Raw genomic sequence first — 26,545 nt, 5'->3', positions numbered from 1 at the left:
GTTTTGAATCTAATTACCCTGTAAGGTACCTACCATCCTGATTTTACAGGGGTGATTCCTTTACTCCTATTTACTTCTATTTCTATTAAAAGTCTTCTTGTAAGAAAACTGAATGCTTTTTCATTGTTCTCAGATCCAAGGGTTTGGGTCTGTGGTCACCTATGCAAATTCGTGAGGATTTTTACCAAACCTTTCCCAGGAAGTGGGGTGCAAGGGTTGGGAGGATTTTGTGGGGAAAGACATGTCCAAACTACATTTCCCAGTAAATCCAGTTAGAGTTTGGTGGTGGCAGTGGTTATTCCAAGGACAAAAGATAAAATTAATTTGTACCTTGGGGAAGTTTTAACCTAAGCTGGTAAAAGTAAGCTTAGGAGGTTTTCATGCAGGTCCCCACATCTGTACCCTAGAGTTCAGAGTGGGGGAAGAACCTTGACAGAGGGTTTAGCATAAAAACTGAAGCTTCCACCCCATCACTTAATAACCACTAATATAGACATGTGTCCTGCTCATATTGCCAACTTTTGTGATATTTTATGTGGTTCTTCAAGCTGTTGGGGACACTGGGGCATGGCCACTAGGTAACTCGAGGGGATGGAAGACCATGAGTGTCGATAATGCCCACTCGCACTAGGCCCAGGTGTCGTTGGCCCCCCGGCCCCGCCTGGAGGTACTCGCAGTAGCTCTGCGTACTAGGCCCAAGTGTCCTTGGCCCCCCCAGCCTGGAGGCACTCACAGCAGTTATGCTGAGGATCTGCAACAATATGTTGCAGAGTCAGACTGCCTGAAACTAAACAAGGCCAAACAGGGCAGATATGGAAGAAAAATGCTGAATAAAGCAGCTTTATGTATAGTTTAACAAATGATAGAAAAAACAAGGGAACTAGCTGGTAACTGGATTGGCTGGCTATATGGATACTTAGGGCAGCTTGCTACTTGATAAGTATGCTGAAGAAAGGATGTATAAAAGCCTGTGTAACTTCCTGCTCTGTGTGCAGGATTTGAGATTCTATTCTCCCTGTACCTTTTTGAAGCTTCAAATAAACTTTTCTGCTTCTCCACCCCATTGTGATTATTGGGTGAAGCACACCGGGTAGCGAACCAAACCCTGCTGTTGTTTTGCCTCTCGGCACTGGATGCCGGCAACAAAGCCTGCGCTCCAGGAGTCATGTGATTATGGAAGATTATCAGGTTTCATTTTAAACCAAGTTTCTAGCCATTATAGTTGAGGTGAATCTTGAAAATGTGAACCCTAAAGAATGCAAAAAACAGTGTCAGTAATTTCTTCCCCCTAACATCCCGAAAAAGGGATGGCCTAAAAATTCTCAGGTTTGAAAATCTCAAGATATTTGGGGAGGCTTGAATTTTTAATTTTTTATATAATTTTTTAATGCTTCAAGTTGGTAATACTGCATTTCTGTTCCTCTAACTTGACTTTAAAAACTTAATACAACATTCTGATTTGATTACAGGTTTGGAATAAGAGAACTGGAGGTGGTGGTAGGGTCCAAAGGCAACCTTGGTGGGAGCAGAGGCGATGTGTGGGAGACACATGCCATTCAGATTTTTTCCAGAGTTTGTATGCTCTACCCTGAACCGCACTTTATACCACCAGAACCTTTACATTATGCCCTCTCCCCATCAATAGTTATGTGTTGTCTCTGGAGCAGAGTTGTTAGTAAAATCAGGGATATTTGACCAGAGAATCATAGAATTATGGGACTGGAAGGGACCTTGAGAGGTCATGTAGTCCAGTCCCCTGCACACATAGCAGGACTAAATATTATCTAGAAAGATTATTAATGAAAAGGAATTGATATCTATGGTAAGACCGATCCTGGGATGATAAACCAACTTATGTGACTATGACTTATGATTTTATATAGAGACATATCTTTCATTGGATGAACTTGTGTGGGTGGAAGGTACAAGCTTTTGAGCTACACAGAGCTCTTCAGATCTGGGGAAGGCAGCAGTGTCTGAGCTAAATACAAGCTGGGACAGATTAAGCAGAAAGGGTAACACATATTGGAGGTGGTCACTTGAAAGTAAGAGTGGGGGTTAGACTACTATGCATAAAGAGTTTGAAGTGGGCAATAAAGGATAGCAGGCGGCGCAGTGTTACAAATTATTGTAATGAGCCATAACACTTGTTAAATCCATGGTTATTGGAGTCTAGCAGGATTATGAATTTGTCTTCCCTAGACCCCCAAGTGCCAGAATCAGGCTATCTATACCCTAAGAAGTTTAGCTTTCATTTTTAACAAAAAGAAAAGGAGTACTTGTGGCACTTTAGAGACTAACCAATTTATTTGAGCATGAGCTTTCGTGAGCTACAGCTCACTTCATCAGATGTTTACCGTGGAAACTGCAGCAGACTTTATATACACACAGAGAATATGAAACAATACCTCCTCCCACCCCACTGTCCTGCTGGTAATAGCTTATCTAAAGTGATCAACAGGTGGGCCATTTCCAGCACAAATCCAGGTTTTCTCACCCTCCACCCCCCACACAAATTCACTCTCCTGCTGGTGCTAGCCCATCCAAAGTGACAACTCTTTACATAATCAAGTCGGGCTATTTCCTGCATAGATCAAGGTTTTCTCACATCCCCCCCACCCCCATACACACACAAACTCACTCTCCTGCTGGTAATAGCTCATCTAAACTGACCACTCTCCAAGTTTAAATCCAAGTTAAACCAGAACATCTGGGGGGGGGGGGGGTAGGAAAAAACAAGAAGAAACAGGCTACCTTGCATAATGACTTAGCCACTCCCAGTCTCTATTTAAGCCTAAATTAATAGTATCCAATCTGCAAATGAATTCCAATTCAGCAGTATTTGCTGAGTATTTGCTGAGTATTTGCTTCAGGTTGCGTTGGAGAATGCGTTCCCAGAAGTTACCTACTACAGGACAGGCCTAACAAAGAAAATAACAGAACGCCACTAGCGGTCACCTTCAGCCCCCAACTAAAACCCCTCCAACGCATTATTAAGGATCTACAACCTATCCTAAAGGATGACCCAACACTCTCACAAGTCTTGGGAGACAGGCCAGTCCTTGCCTACAGACAGCCCCGCAACCTGAAGCAAATACTCACCAACAACCACATACCACACAACAGAACCACTAACCCAGGAACTTATCCTTGCAACAAAGCCCGTTGCCAATTGTGCCCACATATCTATTCAGGGGACACCATCACAGGGCCTAATAACATCAGCCACACTATCAGAGGCTCGTTCACCTGCACATCCACCAATGTGATATATGCCATCATGTGCCAGCAATGCCCCTCTGCCATGTACATTGGTCAAACTGGACAGTCTCTACGTAAAAGAATAAATGGACACAAATCAGATGTCAAGAATCATAACATTCATAAACCAGTCGGAGAACACTTCAATCTCTCTGGTCACGCAATCACAGACATGAAGGTCGCTATCTTAAAACAAAAAAACTTCAAATCCAGACTCCAGCGAGAAACTGCTGAATTGGAATTCATTTGCAGATTGGATACTATTAATTTAGGCTTAAATAGAGACTGGGAGTGGCTAAGTCATTATGCAAGGTAGCCTGTTTCTTCTTGTTTTTTCCTACCCCCCCCCCCCCAGATGTTCTGGTTTAACTTGGATTTAAACTTGGAGAGTGGTCAGTTTAGATGAGCTATTACCAGCAGGAGAGTGAGTTTGTGTGTGTATGGGGGTGGGGGGGATGTGAGAAAACCTTGATCTATGCAGGAAATAGCCCGACTTGATTATGTAAAGAGTTGTCACTTTGGATGGGCTAGCACCAGCAGGAGAGTGAATTTGTGTGGGGGGTGGAGGGTGAGAAAACCTGGATTTGTGCTGGAAATGGCCCACCTGTTGATCACTTTAGATAAGCTATTACCAACAGGACAGTGGGGTGGGAGGAGGTATTGTTTCATATTCTCTGTGTGTATATAAAGTCTGCTGCAGTTTCCACGGTAAACATCTGATGAAGTGAGCTGTAGCTCACGAAAGCTCATGCTCAAATAAATTGGTTAGTCTCTAAGGTGCCACAAGTACTCCTTTTCTTTTTGCGAATACAGACTAACACGGCTGTTCCTCTGAAACCTGTCATTTTTAACAAAGTAAGTTTCTAGCCCTCAGAGTTGTTGTTGGAAAAACTTGACAATGGGACCCCCTATACGTTCCAATGCTACAGGTCAAGTAAAAAGACCCAACGTGCCCTATTGTAAAATCCTATGATTTTTCAGAGCCTGATGCAAAATTTTTGAATGCTTGAGGTTGGGGCTATTGCTCTGCAGCCGGAGTTGGGCTGAAGGGAGAACCAAGTCCGGCGGGAGTTAATTACAGACAGGCGCCTGCAGCATCTAAAGGCCGCAGAGCAGCCCTGGAATATGCCCCTGTTTCTACTGCAGGGCGCATCCCTAAAGAGCTCTGGACTCCGGAGGCCTAACGCCTCCCTCCTCCCCTCCTGGGGCATCTTGTCTATCCTCCCTCTGCGTTTCTATGGTGTGCTGAAGGGACAGGTGGCGCATGCGCACTGCCTCCCTGTGCCGGCCGGCTCCACATTGAGGCAGGGCGAGCGGAGGGACCATTGAAAGATGGAAGCGGCGGCTAGAGAAGAGCTAGGTACAGCGTGCTCCGTTGTCTGGGAATGGCGGTGAAAGTGAGGCAGGGCGGAATGGGCAGCGGCTTGCTGTGTGGCAGGGGTAGAGGGCACAAGGAGGCTGAGGAGATTTGACTCCCCCCCGCACTTGGAGAGAATGGTTTGCTCCGCCGGTAACGCATCTGCAGGGCGGGATAAACCATCTCACCCGAGGGGGGGGGGAGAAGGGTTGAACCACTGCAGCCCCTTCCTCCTAACAACTCCTGCGGTTTCCCCGTGCTGGGGTTGAGCCCGGGCCTCCCGTGGGGGGCGGGTGTCTCCTGCACAGGGGGGAGGGGTGCGAGGTGTGCGGGGCCCTGTCACTGATCCGGGAGGCCCGTGGTGGCGGGGCGGGGGGAGCGCTGGGTTCTCCGCCGCTGGCCGCTGTTGTGTGGCCCGGGTCTCTCTGCGCGCCGGGGGGAGGTGATGGCGGTAACCCCCCCCCCCCCCCGCCGCCGCCGCCGCCGCGCTTGCTGACTCCCCAGAGCCGGGCCAGGCTGGCTAGCGCGGGGGCTCGGGGAGCTGCGCCCAAGGGGGAAGAGTGACCCGCTGCCTGCTGCGCCGAGCTCTGGGCGGGGGACGCTGAGGAGGGGCCATGTGGGGGACACCGAGGAGCCCCCCCCTCCCGCTCGCGGGGCAGTGTGCCCACAGCTGCAATGGCAGGTGGTGGGGAGGTTGGGAAACCGGGCCCAGAACTGCTGTCGCTTCAGCTCCGAGTCTGCCTTCCCAGCCTAGCCGCTGGGTAACGCTGCTGCCTGCGAAGCGAGGTTGTGCGGTGGCTTCTTCTGATCGTCGTGACATCTGCTGCCTCCACAGCCAGCTACAGCTTTTGGCTGAAGTTTTCAAACTTGGAGTGTCTAAAGCAAGGCATCTAAATCCGTGATTAGGCACCTAAATTTTGACTTTGAGAGGTGTGACGAGTCAGCACCTCTAAATATCAGGTCACTAAACTCATTTAAGCAGCTAATTTTTGACACCTATATTTGAAAATGTCCAAAAGCATTAATTCACTATGACTGATTTGTTGTAAATCACAAAAATGCGGGAACCCCCAATATATACCTGGCTCTTAAGATGTGACAATCTGAGGAAGGTTAAAATGGACTGATGTTTTTGTTCTTTGATGTCATGTGAAAAACACTGACTAAAACAGTCCGTTATCACCATGAGTGCGATTCTTTAAAACTAATCTCAGTTTATGGTTAAATAAAAGCCTTTTAATTTTTCAAATACTGAATTTAGGCATCCTTGATGTTCTGGAGGAACTCTCTGCATTATGATGAATAGGACTCCCAGAATAAAACCCTTTCAATAGCAAAGGGTGGTAGCTTTTTGTCAAGGTTCCTCCCCCACTCTGAACTCTAGGGTACAGATGTGGGGACCTGCATGAAAAACCTCCTAAGCTTATCTTTACCAGCTTAGGTCAAAACTTCCCCAAGGTACAAAATATTCCACCCGTTGTCCTTGGACTGGCCGCTACCACCACCAAACTAATACTGGTTACTGGGGAAGAGCTGTTTGGACGCGTCTTTCCCCCCCAAAATACTTCCCAAAACCTTGCACCCCACTTCCTGGACAAGGTTTGGTAAAAAGCCTCACCAATTTGCCTAGGTGACTACAGACCCAGACCCTTGGATCTTAAGAACAATGCACAATCCTCCCAACACTTGCACCCCCCCTTTCCTGGGAAATGTTGGATAAAAAGCCTCACCAATTTGCATAGGTGACCACAGACCCAAACCCTTGGATCTGAGAACAATGAAAAAGCATTCAGTTTCTTACAAGAAGACTTTTAATAAAAATAGAAGTAAATAGAAATGAAGAAATCCCCCCTGTAAAATCAGGATGGTAGATATCTTACAGGGTAATTAGATTCAAAAACATAGAGAACCCCTCTAGGCAAAACCTTAAGTTACAAAAAAGATACACAGACAGAAATAGTTATTCTATTCAGCACAATCCTTTTCTCAGCCATTTAAAGAAATCATAATCTAACACATACCTAGCTAGATTACTTACTAAAAGTTCTAAGACTCCATTCCTGGTCTATCCCCGACAAAGAAGACTACAGACAGACACAGACCTTTTGTTTCTCTCCCTCCTCCCAGCTTTTGAAAGTATCTTGTCTCCTCATTGGTCATTTTGGTCAGGTGCCAGCGAGGTTACCTTTAGCTTCTTAACCCTTTACAGGTGAGAGGAGCTTTCCCCTGGCCAGGAGGGATTTCAAAGGGGTTTACCCTTCCCTTTATATTTATGACACTTTTACATATAACAATTTTACTGATGCATAGCTTCAGGATCCTAATAGGTATCATTCATTCTTTGCCTCTACCTTCCAAAACTGTATGTCATTAGATTTCTCTCCCCCCATTATATTCTTTTCATTTATACTTGCAAAAATAGTATTTTCTCTGATCTTGGATTTGGCACTATTGGAGAAAAAAATAAAACTTCTTTTTAGGAGTAAAAATACATTGCTTCTCTTTTAGGCTTAAGTTCCTTGCTATCTGAATTCATCTTCTGTTACACCTATTCTTGAAATTATGAAGTGTAATTCATCAATCTCTGCCAAGCCCTTTTGCAAAGGAATTCTGCAGTGAGACAGGTGTTTTTTTACTTTAAAATGGGAATCTGATTGTTGCTTTTACAGACTGTACATACTCAGGCACAATGTGGTGTCAGTTGGCATTAAGGGCCATAAAGGCTCCCGTTGACTCTTCTGGGCTATAGATCAAATGCATTTGGCTTCTCTTCAAGTCCCTTATAGTGGATCTCCAGAACTGATCTTTGATGCTAGGCATTTTTACTTTCAGGTTACTCTTTCTCTTGATTTGACATTTGTCTCATCTATGCTGTAAGTCTCACCTTTTGAAGCCTTTAAGAAGCTTTATGTACTTATAGCAACGCATCGTTTCCACTTCACTCAGGTATGCAGTGGGTGTTTGAGTAAATACCTGGTTACAGTACCATTTGATATACTGCAGAGCCTCATGGCATGAGGGCAATGGAGTTAACTTATGTCATAGATTAAACTGGAAGTTCATGTCCTTTGTGTGTAGGTTTAAAAGATTATATATACATACTGGCTTACAACTTGTATATGTATGTGTGCCCACGTCTTTATGTGAAATATTTGTGTGCACACATTATTTATCTGGTTTCAGAGTAGCAGCCGTGTTAGTCTGTATTCGCAAAAAGAAAAGGAGTACTTGTGGCAACTTAGAGACTAACCAATTTATTTGAGCATAAGCTTTTGTGAGCTACAGGTCACTTCATCGGATGCATAAAGTGGAAAATGCAGTGAGGATTTTTTATACACACAGATCATGAAAAAATGGGTGTTTATCACTTCAAAAGGTTTTCTCTCCCCCCACCCCAGTCTCCTGCTGGTAATAGCTTATCTAAAGTGATCACTCTCCTTACAATGTGTATGATAATCAAGGTGGGCCATTTCCAGCACAAATCCAGGGTTTAACAAGAACGTCTGAGGAACAGTGTGTGTGTGTGTGTGGGGGGGGGGGGGGGGAGTAGGAAAAAACAAGGGGAAATAGGTTACCTTGCATAATGACTTAGCCACTCCCAGTCTCTATTCAAGCCTAAGTTAATTGTATCCAATTTGCAAATGAATTCCAATTCAGCAGTCTCTCCCTGGAGTCTGGTTTTGAAGTTTTTCTGTTGTAATATCGCAACTTTTATGTCTGTAATCACGTGACCAGAGAGATTGAAGTGTTCTCCGACTGGTTTATGGATGTTATAATTCTTGACATCTGATCTGTGTCCATTTATTCTTTTACGTAGAGACTGTCCAGTTTGACCAATGTACATGGCAGAGGGGCATTGCTTGCACATGATGGTATATATCACATTGGTAGATATGCAGGTGAACGAGCCTCTGATAGTGTGGCTGATGTTGTTAGGCCCTGTGATGGTGTCCCCTGAATAGATATGTGGGCACAGCTGGCAACGGGCTTTGTTGCAAGGATAGGTTCCTGGGTTAGTGGTTCTGTATGTGGTATGTAGTTGCTGGTGAGTATTTGCTTCAGGTTGGGGGGCTGTCTGTAGGCAAGGACTGGCCTGTCTCCCAAGATTTGTGAGATTGATGGGTCGTCCTTCAGAATAGGTTGTAGATCCTTGATGATGCGTTGGAGAGATTTTAGTTGGGGGCTGAAGGTGATGGCTAGTGGCATTCTGTTATTTTCTTTGTTAGGCCTGTCCTGTAGTAGGTGACTTCTGGGTACTCTTCTGGCTCTGTCAGTCTGTTTCTTCACTTCAGCAGGTGTGTATTGTAGTTGTAAGAACGCTTGATAGAGATCTTGTAAGTGTTTGCTTCTGTCTGAGGGGTTGGAGCAAATGCGGCTGTATCGTAGAGCTTGGCTGTAGACAATGGATCGTGTGGTGTGGTCTGGGTGAAAGCTGGAGGCATGTAGGTCGGCATAGCGGTCAGTAGGTTTCCGGTATAGGGTGGTGTTTATGTGACCATCGCTTATTAGCACCGTAGTGTCCAGGAAGTGGAACTCTTGTGTGGACTGGTCCAGGCTGAGGTTGATGGTGGGATGGAAATTGTTGAAATCATGGTGAAACCCTTGAGGAATTCCTTTTCCATGGTTCCAGATGATGAAGATATCATCAATATAGCGCAAGTAGAGTAGGGGCATTAGGGGACGAGAGCTGAGGAAGCATTGTTCTAAGTCAGCCATAAAAATGTTTATCTATAACTCTACTCAGCTAAGCTAAAATTCTATGTATTGTCAGCAGGTCTCTACTTTTAAAGCACTAATCTTAAAGGGGCATGTAGTCAAAAATTCAGAGAAAGCTCCTATTCATTTAAAATGAAATGAAGGCTAGTTCTCATTAGACTTAGCGGTAGCCAATCTTACAAACATTTCTCTTCAAACTTCAGTATAAACAGAGAAGATCAATAGAAATTTGGACATGTTATATGACTGTGGCAGACAAGCAAGTCGCAAGCCATTATTTACTTGGATGTAATAATAGTACATATCTGCAGGCATAGCTTTTATTACATTTAGCTCTATGTAGACCTGTGTTACTCTTCCTTTGCAACCTGAACTGTAAACAAGTTCAACAAGTCTGCCTTGTGCTAATGGTTAATTTATCTAACCAGTTGGATGACATGCCTCCAGGTATGTTGAGCGACATGGGAAAAGCACAGCACTGAGGGTTTTATGCAGCTTTATAACAGAATGTGTGTTGGAAGATTGAAGGGATGAATCAGTTTTAGTCTATTTTCTGAATAAAGATGGGTGAAAGAGTAGGAGTGAAGAAATCTCCAAAGAAAAACAAACAGAACCTCAAACACTTAATACATTAATAGAAAACTTGCAGGGTGTCAGGAACAATTGACTTTGAGTGGAAATTGTGATATTTAACAAACTGGTTGCCCCCTAGCCACAGCTGTGAAGTCCTGTCATTGTACATCCTGGCTGCTTGGAATTTCATGATGATAGCAGGAATAGATTTCAGGATCCTGCTCGCTCTGCTAAAGAAGAATCTCTCTTTTATTTGTCAACACTATAAGGGGTATGATATGTAACTGAGAAATTCTGATTTTATTCAGTAGAGGCAAGGAAAACATAGTACAGTATAGATTCATCTTATATTTTCCATAGGATATTGGTTTTGCATAGATATGTGAACTCATAGATCCATGATGAGAACATGGTTGTTGTAATAGTATTAGTTTAGTTGCTCTAAAGTCCAATGGATAGCGCGAAAGAGCACAGAGCATGATTAAAAAATTGAGTGGTTGGATAGTGAATTATTGTATTAAAATAGGAATATGGAGGAAATACTTATATAATGGACATAGTGTCCAGTGTTGGTAGCAGCCAAGAAGTGCAGAGGGGGCCCGGGAGGGGGGGAACAGCTCCTTTTTCTTCCATCCAGACTTATCAGACACCTAACTCGACACAGAGGTTGATATAAAGCTACCAGGCATGTCAGAGGTGCAAAATACCTGGTAGAAATCCTTTATGTTCTTCTTTCCCTGCAGTTGAAAGTGACAACAGGGCATTGAACCTAGACATTGCTGGCAAAGCTCCCCCCGCTTGTGTTTCCTATCTACCACTGGCTAGCAGCTTTAAGCATCTGTCTAGTAGATGTCAGCAAATTTTTTAAGCCCTGAAGTAAAGCTTATCTAAACTGTGGTTTGATTTATTGGAATTATGGAGTGAGATGGATTGTATTAATTGTAAATCAATTCACATCCCTGGTAGTAATGGCTAATAAATGCACTGCTGAGTTATTTATTACATTTAATTTCAAACAGGAATCAGATAACCCCCCCAAATTTACTATGTGCTACAGGTTATTTTGCTTTTTTGGTGGTTAAAGAGACTTGACCATTTACGTAGGTGCTTTTGAAAATCGCACTAGGTACCTATTTGTACCTTAAAAAATCTGCCTCTTAGTGATATATCACCATTTGCAAGTGTTGTAATCATTCAGAAAGACTTGGCTTGGTCTAGAGATCTACAGCAGTTGAGATAAAGGATGTACATTTCTGTAAAATCATGATTTTAATGTGGCTCTGTGGTGAAATACTTCATCATAAAAGAACAATAAGATCCTGCAGGACTCTGAACGGCCTTGGCTGCTCAGTTTAACAATAAAAATGTCTTTGCTTTTGCTAGTCCTTTGATACGTGACAATTAGTGTTTGTAAGCAAAACTGAGTACTTCCTGATTTATGTTCTGATCAGGTAGAATTGCCAACAATAATTATTCTCAGAGTACAATTTATTTTCTGTAATTATCTGTTCTTAGTAATTCTGAATGTTACTAAGTTACACTTAATCTGAATCGCAGAGCAGGGTACTGTACAAATGTGTCTTTTTTCCAAGAGAGAAGAGGAAGGATAACCTGGAAGTCAGGTCACTGCATCAGCAATTGATTTTTTTTTTTTCAAGTGCTGCTTAAAAATAGGCATCTTAACTGACTAGACATCTGAAGATTTAGCATTCTGGGAAGTGTAATTTCCAATGCTTGGTGATAAAACAGATTACACTTTGTTACAGCAGTTTTTAAACATTGAAGAATTTTCCTTTCTATCAAAAATGTTAAAGCAGATATCATTATGTTAAAGCAGATATTGGGGCAAAAATGTTAAAGCAGATATTGGGGCAAAAATTGGGGATTGGTCCTGCTTTGAGCAGGGGGTTGGACTAGATGACCTCCTGAGGTCCCTTCCAACCCTGATATTCTATGATTCTATGATTAGGGTAATACATTTTTTACTACCAGTTTTGACTGGGGAAAGTGGGTCTTGGTTTGGCAGCTTTATTTTTTTCCCTTTTATGTCCAGCAGTTCAGGAGTGATCATTTTTATTTTTAAATTAAGTGACGGTGAATTTGATGTGCATTGTGGGGTGATCTGTTAGCCCTGGCTACAGCTAACCAAATCCCCAAAGCTCTGCCAGTGCACCTAAAGCATGTCCAGCAGCACCCCGCTGAGAGTGCCTGTCGTGGTCACTTTTTGGTGTTTATCAGTAATCTAGGCTTCAGGCCTGCAAGTGTGTAAATAACTGGATATACGTGATCGTAAGAATGGCTGTACTGGGTCAGACCAGTGGTTCACCTAGCTCAGTGTCCTGTCTTCTGACAGTGGCCAATACCAGATGCTTTAGAGCAGTGGCTCTCAAACTGGGCGTCGGGACCCCTCGGGGGGTCGGGAGCTGTGAGCCTCCACTCCAAACCCTACTTTGCCTCCAGCATTCATAATGATGTTAAGTATATTTAAAAGTGTTTTTAATTTATAAGGGGGGGGGGGTCGCACTCAGAGGCTTGCTATGTGAAAGGGGTCACCAGTACAGAAGTTTGAGAACCACCGCTTTAGTGGGAATGAACAGAAAAGGGCAATTATCAAGTGATCCATCCCCTGTCGTCCTGTCCCAGCATCTGGCAGTCAGAGGCTTACGAGCATGGGGTTGCATTCCTGACCATCTGGGCTAATAGTGATTGATGGACCTATCCTCCATGAACTAATTAATTCTTTTTTGAACCAAGTTATACTTTTGGCCTTCACAACATCCTCTGGCAACGAGGTCTACAGGTTTACTGTGTGTTGTATGAAGAAGTATTTCCTTAAGTTTGTTTTAAATGTGCTGCCTATTAATTTCTTTGGGTGACTCCTGGTTCTTGTGTTATCTGAAGAGGTAAATACCACTTCTTTATTCACTTTCTTCACACCGGTCATGATTTAATAAACCTCTATCATATCCCTCTTTGTCATCTCTTTTCTAAGCTAACAGTCCCAGTCTTTTAAATCTCTTATATGGAAGCTGTTCCATACCCTTAATCATTTTCGTTGCCCTTCTCTGTACCTTTTCCAATTCTAATTTATCTTTTTTGAGATGGGATGACCAGAACTGCATGTAGTATTGAAGGTGTGGGTGTACCATGGATTATATAGTGTCATTATGATATTACTGTCTTATTATCTGTCCATTTCCTAATGGTTCCTAACATTCTTTTAGCGTTTTTGACTGCTGCTGCACATTGGGATGATGTTTTCAGAGAACTATCCACAATGACTCCCAAGAACTCTTTCTTGAGTGGTAATAGCTAATTTTAAACCATTTTGTGTGTATAGTTGGGATTATATTTTCCAGTGTGCATTACTTTGTGTTGGGGATACTTGCCAGCATAAAGTAACTCACATGTATAATGTTTGCCGGATTGCAGACATACTTTGCAGTTACATAACACTCCTGAAGGTCACAGTGTACTTTACAGGGGTTGGATTTTCACCGCTTTTATAGATTAGGGAGTGTAACAGGGCCCTCTGCCTCTGCTCCACAAACTGCTCAGAGACTCTTGTGCTGGTCAGACACCTTGTGCAGTTCATTTACAATGGGGGTTCCCACCACCTTAATACTATATGCCAGTGGTTCTCAAACTTTTGTACTGGTGACCCCTTTCACACAGCAAGCCTCTGAGTGCAACCCTTCTTAAATGTAAAAAAGTGTTTTTAATTTATAACACAATTATAAATGCTGGAGGTGAAGTGGGGCTGGGGGTGGAGACTGACACCTTGCGATCCCCCATGTAATAACCTCATGGCCCCCTGAGGAGTCATGATCCTCAGTTTGAGAACCCCTGCTATATACAGTTCTGCTCCAACAGTCCTAGGAAGCCCCCAGCTCCTGCACCAAGCTGGGAAGAGCAACCTCTTTCCTCCCCCTGCTGCCTGCTTTCCCCCCTTTGTACTTTCTTCCTGTACCTGTTTGTACCCTCTGCCTAATAGTTTAATTAGCCTATCAGCTCTCCTTCACCCACAAATCAGGCACAACTCTGTTTAACCAGCACCATTCTGCATTGTTTGATTGGAATTGCTGTGACCAGAGTGCTGGATCAGCTGTTCTTGTCTAGCACTCTGTCACAGGGAGCAAGTTTTAAGGGTGAGAGTTTTAAGGTGTGTACACTGAGCCAACAGTCAGTACAGTTAAAGAACTCATGTTGCCTCACACCTACCCTCCAATACTCCAACTGTAATTTTTATTGTTTGTTTACACTTTTGAAATCCCCCATGCGGTGCCCTAGATCCTGTATTTTTTTTTTTTAAAAGCCCAAACAAAACACTACATAGTTTAAAAGATGATAAATTGATCCTCCATCCTATAACACATGATTCCTCTTGCAGCAGCTCTATTCCCCAATCATTATCCTTCTCCATGCCCTGGAAAAGCTTGAGAAAAATGGATATGTCTTGCAGCATGCCCTGAAGGTCATCAAATCCAGCTCTAGTAGACCAAGGAGGGAAGTAAATTTCAGAGCTGAGGAACACATTATTGACAATGCTCTGCCTCTACCTCCCTTCTTTTAAAATCAGGGCATTTTCAGCTGTAGTACTTGTGCTAACTGTAACTCCTGAAGTATCATGGAGAGGGAAGCGTGATATTTTGGCATGCAGACCCAAACCCTATCGGGCTTTGTAGGTCAAAATACATTGCTACAACCCAAACCTGATAAACTGCCCTGGCCCCATCATTCCAAATGGACCTGGACTAGATTTAAAGGCCGAAGTTGTACTAACTACCGGATGAACAGGAGGTGTGATGGCAACAGGAGTCAACTTGAGGATAAACAGTTGGCAAGGGCGGAGGCTGAGTAGGAGCAGTTGGATTGCTTTAGAACACTACTATACTTCAGGAGAACCAATGATACACACTGTGACTGGCTAAATGCTGATTGGTGTGTTTATTTTGGCTACTATATTTAGATCTATTCAGAGCAAATATATGCACATGAATCAGATTATTCAATTAGACCTCGACCTATGGGCTACTGCTGTCATCATATGAACGGGTAGCAGGAATTCCAAATTCTAATCCCAGTTCTCTGAGTAATTTTGTGGGTTTAGGTAAACTGGTTTTCTCTGCCTCAGTTTCCTCAGTATCTGTCTTTCAGGGATGTTTGAAGAGAGTGCTAGACACTACTATCATGGTTACAGATGACTTATTAAATAAAACATCACTTTATGTGGATTTTTTTTATACAGACAGTAGTTGTTCTGTAGTATAGCACTTCCTTTTCAGAGATTATAGTTTAAGAATCTGTATCACACAACACTTGCATTTTTTACATCCAGTTCATCCTGAATTCATACTTGATCCAGAGTTTGTTTCTTTGAATGCTAATTTTCATGCCCTTGGTTTTCACAGTACCTCCTCTGATCAGTGAATGGATGGCATGGTTTAGATTTTAGGACTTTGGTCTGTATCCATAAATATACAGAGTCTCTTTGGAACCCCGTTATGAATCATAGATGTAAAACCCATACAATTTTACTTTAGTGGTATATAAAAAATAGCAATATAATGAAACTGATTATGATGGGGTGGACAGGCCCCATGCTGGCAATTAGTGGGTTAATGAGAGCCTGTGAACCCAACTGGTCCGCAGCACTACACCTGGAGCAACTGTAAGGCATGGAGAGGGAGGGGGAGTTAAAAGTAGGAGATTTAGCCCAGTTCTGGGCTGACCAGGAACGAGAGCAGAGCTCTGCTTTTCTTGTTGGGAGAGAAGCCTGCTTGCAGCCCTGAGACTGAACTAGTTTAGTGGGGGCTTATCTGGCTGGTAGAAGGAACAGCCAGGCTCTGAGGAATTGGTAGAGGCATGGCATATTTGCAGACAAGCCCTGAGTAGAAGTGTGGGGTCCCACCAAAGGTTGAGAAGGTGTGTGTGCATTCGTGTTCGTGATTCCTCTAGAGCATAACTCCCTGAAAAGGAAAAGGAGTACTTGTGGCACCTTAGAGACTAACCAATTTATTTGAGCATAAGCTTTCGAGAGCTACAGCTCACTTCATCGGATGCATACTGTGGAAAGTGTAGAAGATCTTTTATACACACAAAGCATGAAAAAATACCTCCCCCCACCCCACTCTCCTGCTGGCAATAGCTTATCTAAAGTGATCACTCTCCTTACAATGTGTATGATAATCAAGTTGGGCCATTTCCAGCACAAATCCAGGGTTTAACAAGAACGTCTGGGGGGGTGGGGGGGTTAGGAAAAAACAAGGGGAAATAGGTTACCTTGCATAATGACTTAGCCACTCCCAGTCTCTATTTAAGCCTAAGTTAATTGTATCCAATTTGCAAATGAATTCCAATTCAGCAGTTTCTCGCTGGAGTCTGGATTTGAAGTTTTTTTGTTGAAGAATTGCAACTTTCATGTCTGTAATCGTGTGACCAGAGAGATTGAAGTGTTCTCCGACTGGTTTATGAATGTTATAATTCTTGACATCTGATTTGTGTCCATTTATTCTTTTACATAGAGACTGTCCAGTTTGACCAATGTACATAGCAGAGGGGCATTGCTGGCACATGGTGGCATATATCACATTGGTGGATGTGCAGGTGAATGAGCCTCTGATAGTGTGGCTGATGTTATTAGGCCCTGTGATGGTGTCCCCTGAATAGATATGTGGGCCAGCTATTACCAGCAGGAGAGTGGGTTTGTGTGTGTGTGGGGGGGGGGGGGTGAGAAAACCTGGATTTGTGCAAGAAATGGCCCAACTTGATTATCATACACATTGTAAGGAGAGTGATCACTTTAGATAAGCTATTGCCAGCAGGAGAGTGGGGTGGGGGGAGGTATTTTTTCATGCTTTGTGCGTATAAAAGATCTTCTACACTTTCCACAGTATGCATCCGATGAAGTGAGCTGTGGCTCACGAAAGCTTATGCTCAAATAAGTCTCTAAGGTGCCACAAGTACTCCTTTTCTTTCTGCGAATACAGACTAACACGGCTGTTTCCCTGAAAAGGGAGAGACTGAAGTGTGCCTTGGCCAGAGGACCAAAGCATTGCGATCTTAGGTTGCTGTCTCTGGGAGGTCCATCAGTGGATACCTGCAACTGGGTGAATTGTACCCTGATGGGCCAAAGAAGATGCTGCAGAGGAAACCTGGTCACACTGGTTTTCTATTAATAGTCCTTAGATGGGATCATGTTGTACTGGTTGCTGCAGGCACACCCTGTCCTGTGTTTAAGGTTACTCTGTGGGTGTGAGACAGTACGCTTACTCTCTTTGCTGGACAGAAAATCCCAGGCAAGATGACTCCAGTTGCACATGAGTCTGGGTTGGTCCTGGCTGAGGAATTCATTTTATGTTGTGAGCAGCTGTACTAAGAGGCCCTGTGTGCCCCCATGCACACACAGAAAAATCTCTGGTACAGGCCTGTCGTTGATCTGTCATGTAAACAGAGTGTGGGTGTTTATACCATCATCAGTTTTCTGGGCGGTTTCATTTTTTTTTCACCATCTTCATCATAAATATTTTTATATAGTAATCCATTTAAATTCTTTGCTTTTACCTGAATTAGAGTTTCTGCTTCTCAGTCATTTGCTCAGACTAGCAGTTTACACGTCCATTTGTAATACAGTAATTAGATTAATGAAAACGCTGCTTTGCTGGCAAAGTAGGGCCAGACTGCACAGTGGTAGAAAAGGGTGAAATCACCTACTGTTCTTTAATTACACTGTGGCCTCTGCCGTTGCTACACCAGTAGAGGTGCAGTGGTGGAAAATTACAGCTCTTGTACTGATTTTACCAGTGTGGGTGCAGCTCATGTCCAAATCCACCTGAACCATATGAGGCTCTTTATTTAAAACAATTGCGGAATCTGTGGCTTGCATCTGGGTAAATTTCTAGTGCAGGGCAGAGGGCTGGAAGTAGGTTATCAGGTCAGACAGAAGTTGATAATAGGCCTTGAGCTTGGAAGGTGGAATTGTTTCTGGTATTCTTGGCTGTGCTTTTTTGCCTTCTTTTAAGGCAAACAGGACTTGTGTACATAATAGGAATAAAATAGATTCGGAGGAATATTCTAAGGTTGTGCATCTAACGTTCCCTTTTATTGTAATAGTTTGGTAGACAGACAGAAGTGATTTTGCGACCTTCTAGCAATATTCAAGTTGTGATATAAATAAATACTCTACAAATAGATGTGTGCTTAACAAAAACAAAGTCGTTAGGTCCAGTCTAATAGACCTCTAAAAACCTGAGTAATGGAGGTTACATAAAGACTCCCTTTTTTTCTTTCTTTCCCTGAGTTTGGATACACCTATCTTCAGTGGGTCAGTAAGCCCTGGTCTACACTAGGACTTTAGGTCGAATTTAGCAGCGTTAAATCGATGTAAACCTGCACCCGTCCACACAATGAAGCCCTTTATTTCGACTTAAAGGGCTCTTAAAATCGATTTCCTTACTCCACCCCTGACAAGTGGATTAGCGCTTAAATCGACGTTGCCGGCTCGAATTTGGGGTACTGTGGACACAATTCGATGGTATTGGCCTCCGGGAGCTATCCCAGAGTGCTCCATTATGACCGCTCTGGACAGCACTCTCAACTCGGATGCACTGGCCAGGTAGACAGGAAAAGAACCACGAACTTTTGAATCTCATTTCCTGTTTGGCCAGAGTGGCAAGCTGCAGGTGACCATGCAGAGCTCATCAGCACAGGTGACCATGATGGAGTCCCAGAATCGCAAAAGAGCTCCAGCATGGACCGAACGGGAGGTACGGGATCTGATCGCTGTTTGGGGAGAGGAATCCGTGCTATCAGAACTCCGTTCCAGTTTTCGAAATGCCAAAACCTTTGTCAAAATCTCCCAGGGCATGAAGGACAGAGGCCATAACAGGGACCCGAAGCAGTGCCGCGTGAAACTGAAGGAGCTGAGGCAAGCCTACCAGAAAACCAGAGAGGCGAACAGCCGCTCTGGGTCAGAGCCCCAAACATGCCGCTTCTATGATGAGCTGCATGCCATTTTAGGGGGTTCAGCCACCACTACCCCAGCCGTGTTGTTTGACTCCTTCAATGGAGATGGAGGCAATACGGAAGCAGGTTTTGGGGACGAAGAAGATGATGATGAGGAGGAGGTTGTAGATAGCTCACAGCAAGCAAGCGGAGAAACCGGTTTTCCCGACAGCCAGGAACTGTTTCTCACCCTAGACCTGGAGCCAGTATCCCCCGAACCCACCCAAGGCTGCCTCCTGGACCCAGCAGGCGGAGAAGGGACCTCTGGTGAGTGTACCTTTTAAAATACTATACATGGTTTAAAAGCAAGCATGTGAAAGGATTACTTTGCCCTGGCATTTGCGGTTCTCCTAGATGTAGTCCTAAAGCCTTTGCAAAAGGTTTCTGGGGAGGGCAGCCTTATTGCGTCCTTCATGGTAGGACACTTTACCACTCCAGGCCAGTAACACGTACTCGGGAATCATTGTAGAACAAAGCATTGCAGTGTATGTTTGCTGGCATTCAAACAACATCCGTTCTTTATCTCTCTGTGTTATCCTCAGGAGAGTGAGATATAATTCATGGTCACCTGGTTGAAATAGAGTGCTTTTCTTCAGGGGACACTCAGAGGAGCCCATTCCTGCTGGGCTGTTTGCCTGTGGCTAAACAGAAATGTTCCCCACTGTTAGCCACAGGGAGGGGGGAAGGTTGAGGGGGTAGTCACGCGGTGGGAGGAGGCAAAATGCGACCTTGTAACGAAAGCACACGTGCTATGTATGTAATGTTAACAGCAAGGTTTACCCTGAAAGAGTGTAGCCACTGTTTTATAAAATGTGTCTTTTTAAATACCGCTGTCCCTTTTTTTTTCTCCACCAGCTGCATGTGTTTCAATGATCACAGGATCTTCTCCTTCCCAGAGGCTAGTGAAGCTTAGAAAGAAAAAAAAACGCACTCGCGATGAAATGTTCTCCGAGCTCATGCTGTCCTCCCACACTGACAGAGCACAGACGAATGCGTGGAGGCAAATAATGTCAGAGTGCAGGAAAGCACAAAATGACCGGGAGGAGAGGTGGCGGGCTGAAGAGAGTAAGTGGCAGGCTGAAGAGAGTAAGTGGCGGGCTGAAGACAGGGCTGAAGCTCAAATGTGGCGGCAGCGTGATGAGAGGAGGCAGGATTCAATGCTGAGGCTGCTGCAGGACCAAACCAGTATGCTCCAGTGTATGGTTGAGCTGCAGCAAAGGCAGCTGGAGCACAGACTGCTACTGCAGCCCCTCTGTAACCAACCGCCCTCCTCCCCAAGTTCCATAGCCTCCACACCCAGACGCCCAAGAACGCGGTGGGGGGGCCTCCGGCCAACCAGCCACTCCACCACAGAGGATTGCCCAAAAAAAAGAAGGCTGTCATTCAATAAATTTTAAAGTTGTAAACTTTTAAAGTGCTGTGCTTAAAGTGCTGTGTGGCATTTTCCTTCCCTCCTCCACCACCCCTCCTGGGCTACCTTGGTAGTCATCCCCCTATTTGTGTGATGAATGAATAAAGAATGCATGAATGTGAAGCAACAATGACTTTATTGCCTCTGCAAGCGGTGATTGAAGGGAGGAGGGGCGGGTGGTTAGCTTACAGGGAAGTAGAGTGAACCAAGGGGCGGGGGGTTTCATCAAGGAGAAACAAAGAGAACTTTCACACCGTAGCCTGGCCAGTCATGAAACTGGTTTTCAAAGCTTCTCTGATGTGTACCGCGCCCTCCTGTGCTCTTCTAACCGCCCTGGTGTCTGGCTGCGCGTAACCAGCAGCCAGGCGATTTGCCTCAACCTCCCACCCCGCCATAAACGTCTCCCCCTTACTCTCACAGATATTGTGGAGCACACAGCAAGCAGTAATAACAGTGGGAATATTGGTTTCGCTGAGGTCTAAGCGAGTCAGTAAACTGCGCCAGCGCGCCTTTAAACGTCCAAATGCACATTCTACCACCATTCTGCACTTGCTCAGCCTGTAGTTGAACAGCTCCTGACTACTGTCCAGGCTGCCTGTGTACGGCTTCATGAGCCATGGCATTAAGGGGTAGTCTGGGTCCCCAAGGATACATATAGGCATTTCAACATCCCCAACAGTTATTTTCTGGCCTGGGAATAAAGTCCCTTCCTGCAGCTTTTGAAACAGACCAGAGTTCCTGAAGATGCGAGCATCATGCACCTTTCCCGGCCATCCCACGTTAATGTTGGTGAAACGTCCCTTGTGATCCACCAGAGCTTGCAGCACTATCGAAAAGTACCCCTCGCGGTTTATGTACTCGGCGGCTTGGTGCTCCGGTGCCAAGATAGGGATATGGGTTCTGTCTATGGCCCCACCACAGTTAGGGAATCCCATTGCAGCAAAGCCATCCACTATGACCTGCACATTTCCCAGGGTCACTACCCTTGATATCAGCAGATCTTTGATTGCGTGGGCTACTTGCATCACAGCAGCCCCCACAGTAGATTTGCCCACTCCAAATTGATTCCCAACTGACCGGTAGCTGTCTGGCGTTGCAAGCTTCCACAGGGCTATCGCCACTCGCTTCTCAACTGTGAGGGCTGCTCTCATCTTGGTATTCATGCGCCTCAGGGCAGGGGAAAGCAAGTCACAAAGTTCCATGAAAGTGCCCTTACGCATGCGAAAGTTTCGCAGCCACTGGGAATCGTCCCAGACCTGCAACACTATGCGGTCCCACCAGTCTGTGCTTGTTTCCCGAGCCCAGAATCGGCGTTCCACAGCATGAACCTGCCCCATTAGCACCATGATGCATGCATTGGCAGGGCCCATGCTTTCAGAGAAATCTGTGTCCATGTCCTGATCACTCACGTGACCGCGCTGACGTCGCCTCCTCGCCCGAGATCGCTTTGCCAGGTTCTGGTGCTGCATATACTGCTGGATAATGCGTGTGGTGTTTAATGTGCTCCTAATTGCCAAAGTGAGCTGAGCGGCCTCCATGCTTGCCTTGGTATGGCGTCCGCACAGAAAAAAGGCGCGGAACGATTGTCTGCCGTTGCTCTGACAGAGGGAGGGGCGACTGACGACACGGCTTACAGGGTTGGCTTCAGGGAGCTAAAATCAACAAAGGGGGTGTCTTTACATCAAGGAGTATTTCAGGCAGGACTTCACGGAGGGTTCCAATAAGAAATGGTGCACCTAAGTTATCGTTCTTATTGGAACAAGGAGGTTAGCCTGGCCTCTGATTGATACATGGCTAGATTTACCTCGCTGCACCTTCTCTGTGAGTGACTGCAGTGTGACCTAGAAGAATGAGTCCCCTAGACAGGGGAGGGCGGAAGCAAATGAGTACAAAACAGATCTGGTCTATTTCTTGTTCTGACCCACTCCATCTATCTTTTACATCTTTGGCTGGCAGCAGACGGTGCAGAAGGACTGCATGCCATCCACATCTCATGGCTGCTCGGCAGAAGATGGTACAGTACGACTGCTAGCAGTCCGTATCGCCTGCCCGCTCACCATAAGACGGTTCAATAGGACTGACTGCAGGACTAAAGAGAATGACCTGGTCAAGTCACTCCAAATTTAGTCCCTGCGCCCATGTCTGCCCAGGCGCTCCCAGCCGACGTGGCCAGGAGCACCTCGGACATGACGATGATGGCTACCAGTCGTACTGTACCGTCTGCTGCCACAAGGCAAGGGGTTGCTGCTACTGTGTAGCAATGCCGTACCGCGTCTGCCAGCACCCAGGAGACATAGGGTGACGGTTACCTGAGCGGGCTCCATGCTTGCCGTGGTATGGCGTCTGCACAGGTAACTCAGGAAAAAAGGCGCGAAACGATTGTCTGCCCTTGCTTTCACGGAGGGAGGGAGGGAACGGGGGCCTGACGATATGTACCCAGAACCACCCGCGACAATGTTTTAGCCCCATCAGGCATTGGGATCTCAACCCAGAATTCCAATGGGCAGCGGAGACTGCAGGAACTGTGGGATAGCTACCCACAGTGCAACGCTCCAGAAGTCGACTCTAGCCTCGGTACTGTGGAAGCGCTCCGCCGAGTTAATGCACTTAATGCACTTAGAGCATTTTCTGTGGGGACACACACACTCGAATATATAAAACCGATTTCTAAAAAAACGACTTCTATAAATTCGACCTTATTCCGTAGTGTAGACATACCCTAAGGTAAATTCCTTATTTGCTCTTTCTCTGCCTGAGCTAGCAGGTAAACATTCCGTTGGGAGCTACTTTTTGTGTGTGTGTCGAAGGGGGTTCTGTGAAGGATTATCAGCCTGTGACAGCGTGATTGTATCTTTAGGAAACACATGCAGCCTTTTTCTTTTAGCTGTCTTGGAAAGAAGGCTTCTTGAGGAAATTCAGAGAGGGTTTCCTGCACCACATTGGATTCTGAAGCCTTCATCTCACAATGTATGCCATAGGCTGGTGTGCAATGAGATGACTTATGAGAAGTTGACTTGAAGTGCATTAAAGGCAGAACCTTACTAATTTAGTTCTGGAAATGCACACATCTAACTTGCATGTGCACAAGTTGTCTCTTCTCATGTCTCACAGACATGGACTAGTTGTTGCTGAAGTGAGGTTCTGTGTTACTAATGGTACATCTACACTGTAGCCTGTGCTTGAGCTCAGGCACAAGTGTAACCCCCCTTGCATCTACACTGCAATTGCGCTAACTCAGGGCTTGGACACAGGACCTTGTAGGGCTGCAGGTCTGAGCACGAGGTAAGCCGGGACCCAGGATGTGAGCCCTGTTGCTTTGCAGTGTAGACGCAGCCCTGTATGATTCGGGTACTGGGAGTCAGATGGAAGTATTCCACAATTCCATGGGACAATTTCCTTAGTCCTCTCTATCCCAACAATCTCTAATCCGCTCTATTGAAAATGGAAGACGCCCCGCCCCGCACATGAATGGCAGCAGCTCAGGTCAGCATTTAACCCATTCTCTTCTGATCACTGATCTGCAACCACACTATCAGAGAGCCTCCTGGGTTTGCAGTGGAGAGTGAACAGATCAAGTTTTTTTGCAAAGTGAGCTGCTTCATAGTCACGGGATCACAGCCGAATTTTACTGAATCTCTGGTGCAAGGCCAGGAAAACTGCAAACTTCAGCAAAAACACCAGGAATGACCATGTGAACCAGCAGCTCGCTAAAAAGATGACAGCTCTGCAGATTTTCTGGGCAGGTGGTTGGTGCAGGGAGCATATTAAGAGGCTGAACAGAGAGTACAGACACTCCCCGGGTTATGCAAGACCCGACTTAAGCAAATCTGCACTTTCGGAAAAAGTTCCATAAGCTAGAAATAGTGTTTTTTTGTTTTTTTTTTGCGTAATGGTCGGGTATACGTTTCCGACTTACACAAAATTCGAGTTACGCAAAGTGTTCCGAAATGAACGCTTGCATAAGTCGCGGAGCGTCTGTACTGGAAGACCAGGGACAAGAAATGCACCTCGAGAATTTTCCAGCAACATGCCCATTGTGAGATAACTTTCATTGGGTTCTGGCCCATGCACCCAGCATGAAGCCAAGTTGTGCTTCGTGACAACCTGGTCAGCTGGGATGGTGCCCTGTTGGTCCCTGAATCCAGTATGGAGGCTGATAGGAGCCAGCAGCAGGTTCCCAGTGAGGAGCAAGAAGTGACTCTCTTTCAGTGAAACCAGTCCCAGAGCAGGCTATGGATCAGGATCAACAGCACATTCTTGGTCCCTACTTGGAAGAGCTGTTCAGTTGAGCCTGCAGAAAACCTGGTGGAGACAGAAGCCTTCCCAGAGTCCGGTAAGTGTGTGACTCAAATTTACAGTTTATTATTATAGTAATGGGAGGGTGTGACGGGGTCCCCAGGGTGCAACCTGGACTGTGAGACTGCTGAGCCCGCTGTCCCAACAACCTGGGCTGGCCCTTATGCTGTGATGCTCATGTCAAGTTACAAACCTCTGGCAGGTACTGCACTTAGCCATCCACAGGCAGGGACACATCCAGCTGGGTTACGTGAATGCTCTCCCAGCCACTCATGAGCCAACAATGGACAGGCTCCAGCCAATTCCCCCCCAGTTCCCCAGTCTTGCACCCCAGAACTGTACTGTCTTGCACTGGTCAGAAGCCTGGCCAGTGTAAGTTTATTATCAAGTTCGACATTCCCTCAATGTGGTGTGGATCTACACTAGCCTTTGTAAATTGAACTGAGGTTTCTCAAGCACTTCTAACAAAGCACACTGTTTTAGGTAAAATATAAAACGGATTTATTAACTACGGGAAGATAGATTTTAAGTGATTATAAGTGGGAGGCATGACAATGAGATGGTTACCTTAAAGTAAAAAACTAAACACGCATTCTAAATCCTAAACTTTTAGCAAGAGTCAAATCAAACAACTTTTCTCACCCTGACAGATGGTACAAGCAGGTTAGAGTTCCTCAGTACACAGATTGGGCCTCCCTCCCGCCTCAACTCAAAATCTGGAAGAACAGCTGGAGGATAAAAACTTTGGACTGGGGAAGGGTGGAAAAGGGAATCCAGTCTGTGTATTGAGGATCTGCTTGTACCGTTTGTCAGGGTGAGGCACTGCTTGATTCAAATCCTGTTCAGTTTGTAGAACTAAGACTGCAAATTTATTTTTGTTTCTTAAGTAACCAATTTTGATCTCTATGCCTCTTACTCAATCACTTAAAATCTATCTTTCTGTAGTTAATAAATCTGTTTTATATTTTACCTAAAACAGTGTGTTTTAGTTGAAGTGCTTGGGAAATCTCAGCTTAGTCCACAAAGGCTAGAGTGGTCCATTCCACACTGAGGGAGTGACAAACTAGATAATGAATTTACACTGCCAGGCTTCTGACCAGTTCAAGACAGTACAGTTCTGGGGTGCAAGACTGGGGAACAGACAGGGAATTGGTTGGAGCCTGTCCATTGTTGGTTCATGAGTGGCTGGGAGATCGTTCACGTAACTCAACTGGATGTGTCCCTGCCCGTGGTTGGCTAAGTACCCTACCTGCCAGAGCTTTGTAACGTGACATCAGCATCACAGTGTGAGGGTAGCCCAGGGTTGTGGTACAGAGAGCTCAGCAGTCCCACAGACCAGGTTGCACGCCGGGGATTCCATCACAGCTGTTTCTGCTCTAAGAAGCAATGCAAAAACGAGACACACTGGCTACCAGTGTTTGGCCACTAATGATGGATTGTATCACAGTGCTTCGGCATCCACCCTATCCCCCACACCATGTGGAGTTCAAAACAGTGACTTGGAATTTAAACGTTAATAACTGTAAAGGTTAAGTCACAGATGTTTAGTAGGGTCATTCATATTTTCCTTTCAGTAATAAGAAATTTGCCACTATGTACTCACTCCTCCTGGATCTATGGAGCCACCTGTAAATAGTGAACTGAGTGTGTGTGTGTGTTTGGGAAACTTTATTCTATTTCCAAATCTAGTCCATTTCAGTTAGAGGTAATCCATGCCAGTAACAAAATAATTTCTGCAAAGAATGAGTGGGGCATCAGTTTTTCCCCCAGAACTGTGTCAGATGTGGGGTGGAAGAAAGCTGCAGATTTCAGTGTTTGCATGCAGGAATAACAGGATAAGCCATGTGTGAGCTAATGTAGCATCATGTTAATTCCCTCATGGATTGTGACCCAGTCCTGGCTGCTGATTGCTGTAAACTTTTCCTGAA

General features: G+C 45.1%; 2 protein-coding genes across 2 annotated transcripts in view; both read left to right on the top strand.

Moving 5' to 3' along the window:
• The first annotated feature begins 4,535 nt into the window (after nt 1-4,535).
• SLC36A4 (solute carrier family 36 member 4) overlaps nt 4,536-26,545 on the top strand; it is a 248,388-nt gene continuing 226,378 nt past the window's right edge. The window contains exon 1 of the mRNA XM_048842769.2: nt 4,536-4,621. Coding sequence (XP_048698726.1) covers nt 4,594-4,621 — 28 coding nt within the window. The 5' untranslated portion in view covers nt 4,536-4,593. The remainder of the gene's footprint in view (nt 4,622-26,545) is intronic.
• On the top strand, nt 18,519-20,344 carry LOC142069091 (uncharacterized). The gene is made up of 2 exons (XM_075119479.1): nt 18,519-19,177; nt 19,766-20,344. Exons 1-2 carry the CDS (start codon nt 18,595-18,597, stop codon nt 20,305-20,307), a joined length of 1,125 nt encoding a protein of 374 aa, XP_074975580.1. The 5' UTR covers nt 18,519-18,594; the 3' UTR covers nt 20,308-20,344.

Source organism: Caretta caretta, chromosome 1, assembly GCF_965140235.1.
Source record: "Caretta caretta isolate rCarCar2 chromosome 1, rCarCar1.hap1, whole genome shotgun sequence".
Lineage (NCBI taxonomy): Eukaryota > Metazoa > Chordata > Testudines > Cheloniidae > Caretta > Caretta caretta.
The sequence above is the reverse complement of the archived record's forward strand: the minus strand, read 5'-3'. Positions and strand labels throughout refer to the sequence as shown.

Bases quoted from the DNA above. Each gene is read 5' to 3' on its own strand.
- LOC142069091 (XM_075119479.1), top strand. From the start codon at position 18,595: ATGCAGAGCTCATCAGCACAGGTGACCATGATGGAGTCCCAGAATCGC. The intron at 19,178-19,765 runs GTGAGTGTACCT...TTTCTCCACCAG, and splicing joins AGGCGGAGAAGGGACCTCTG to CTGCATGTGTTTCAATGATC.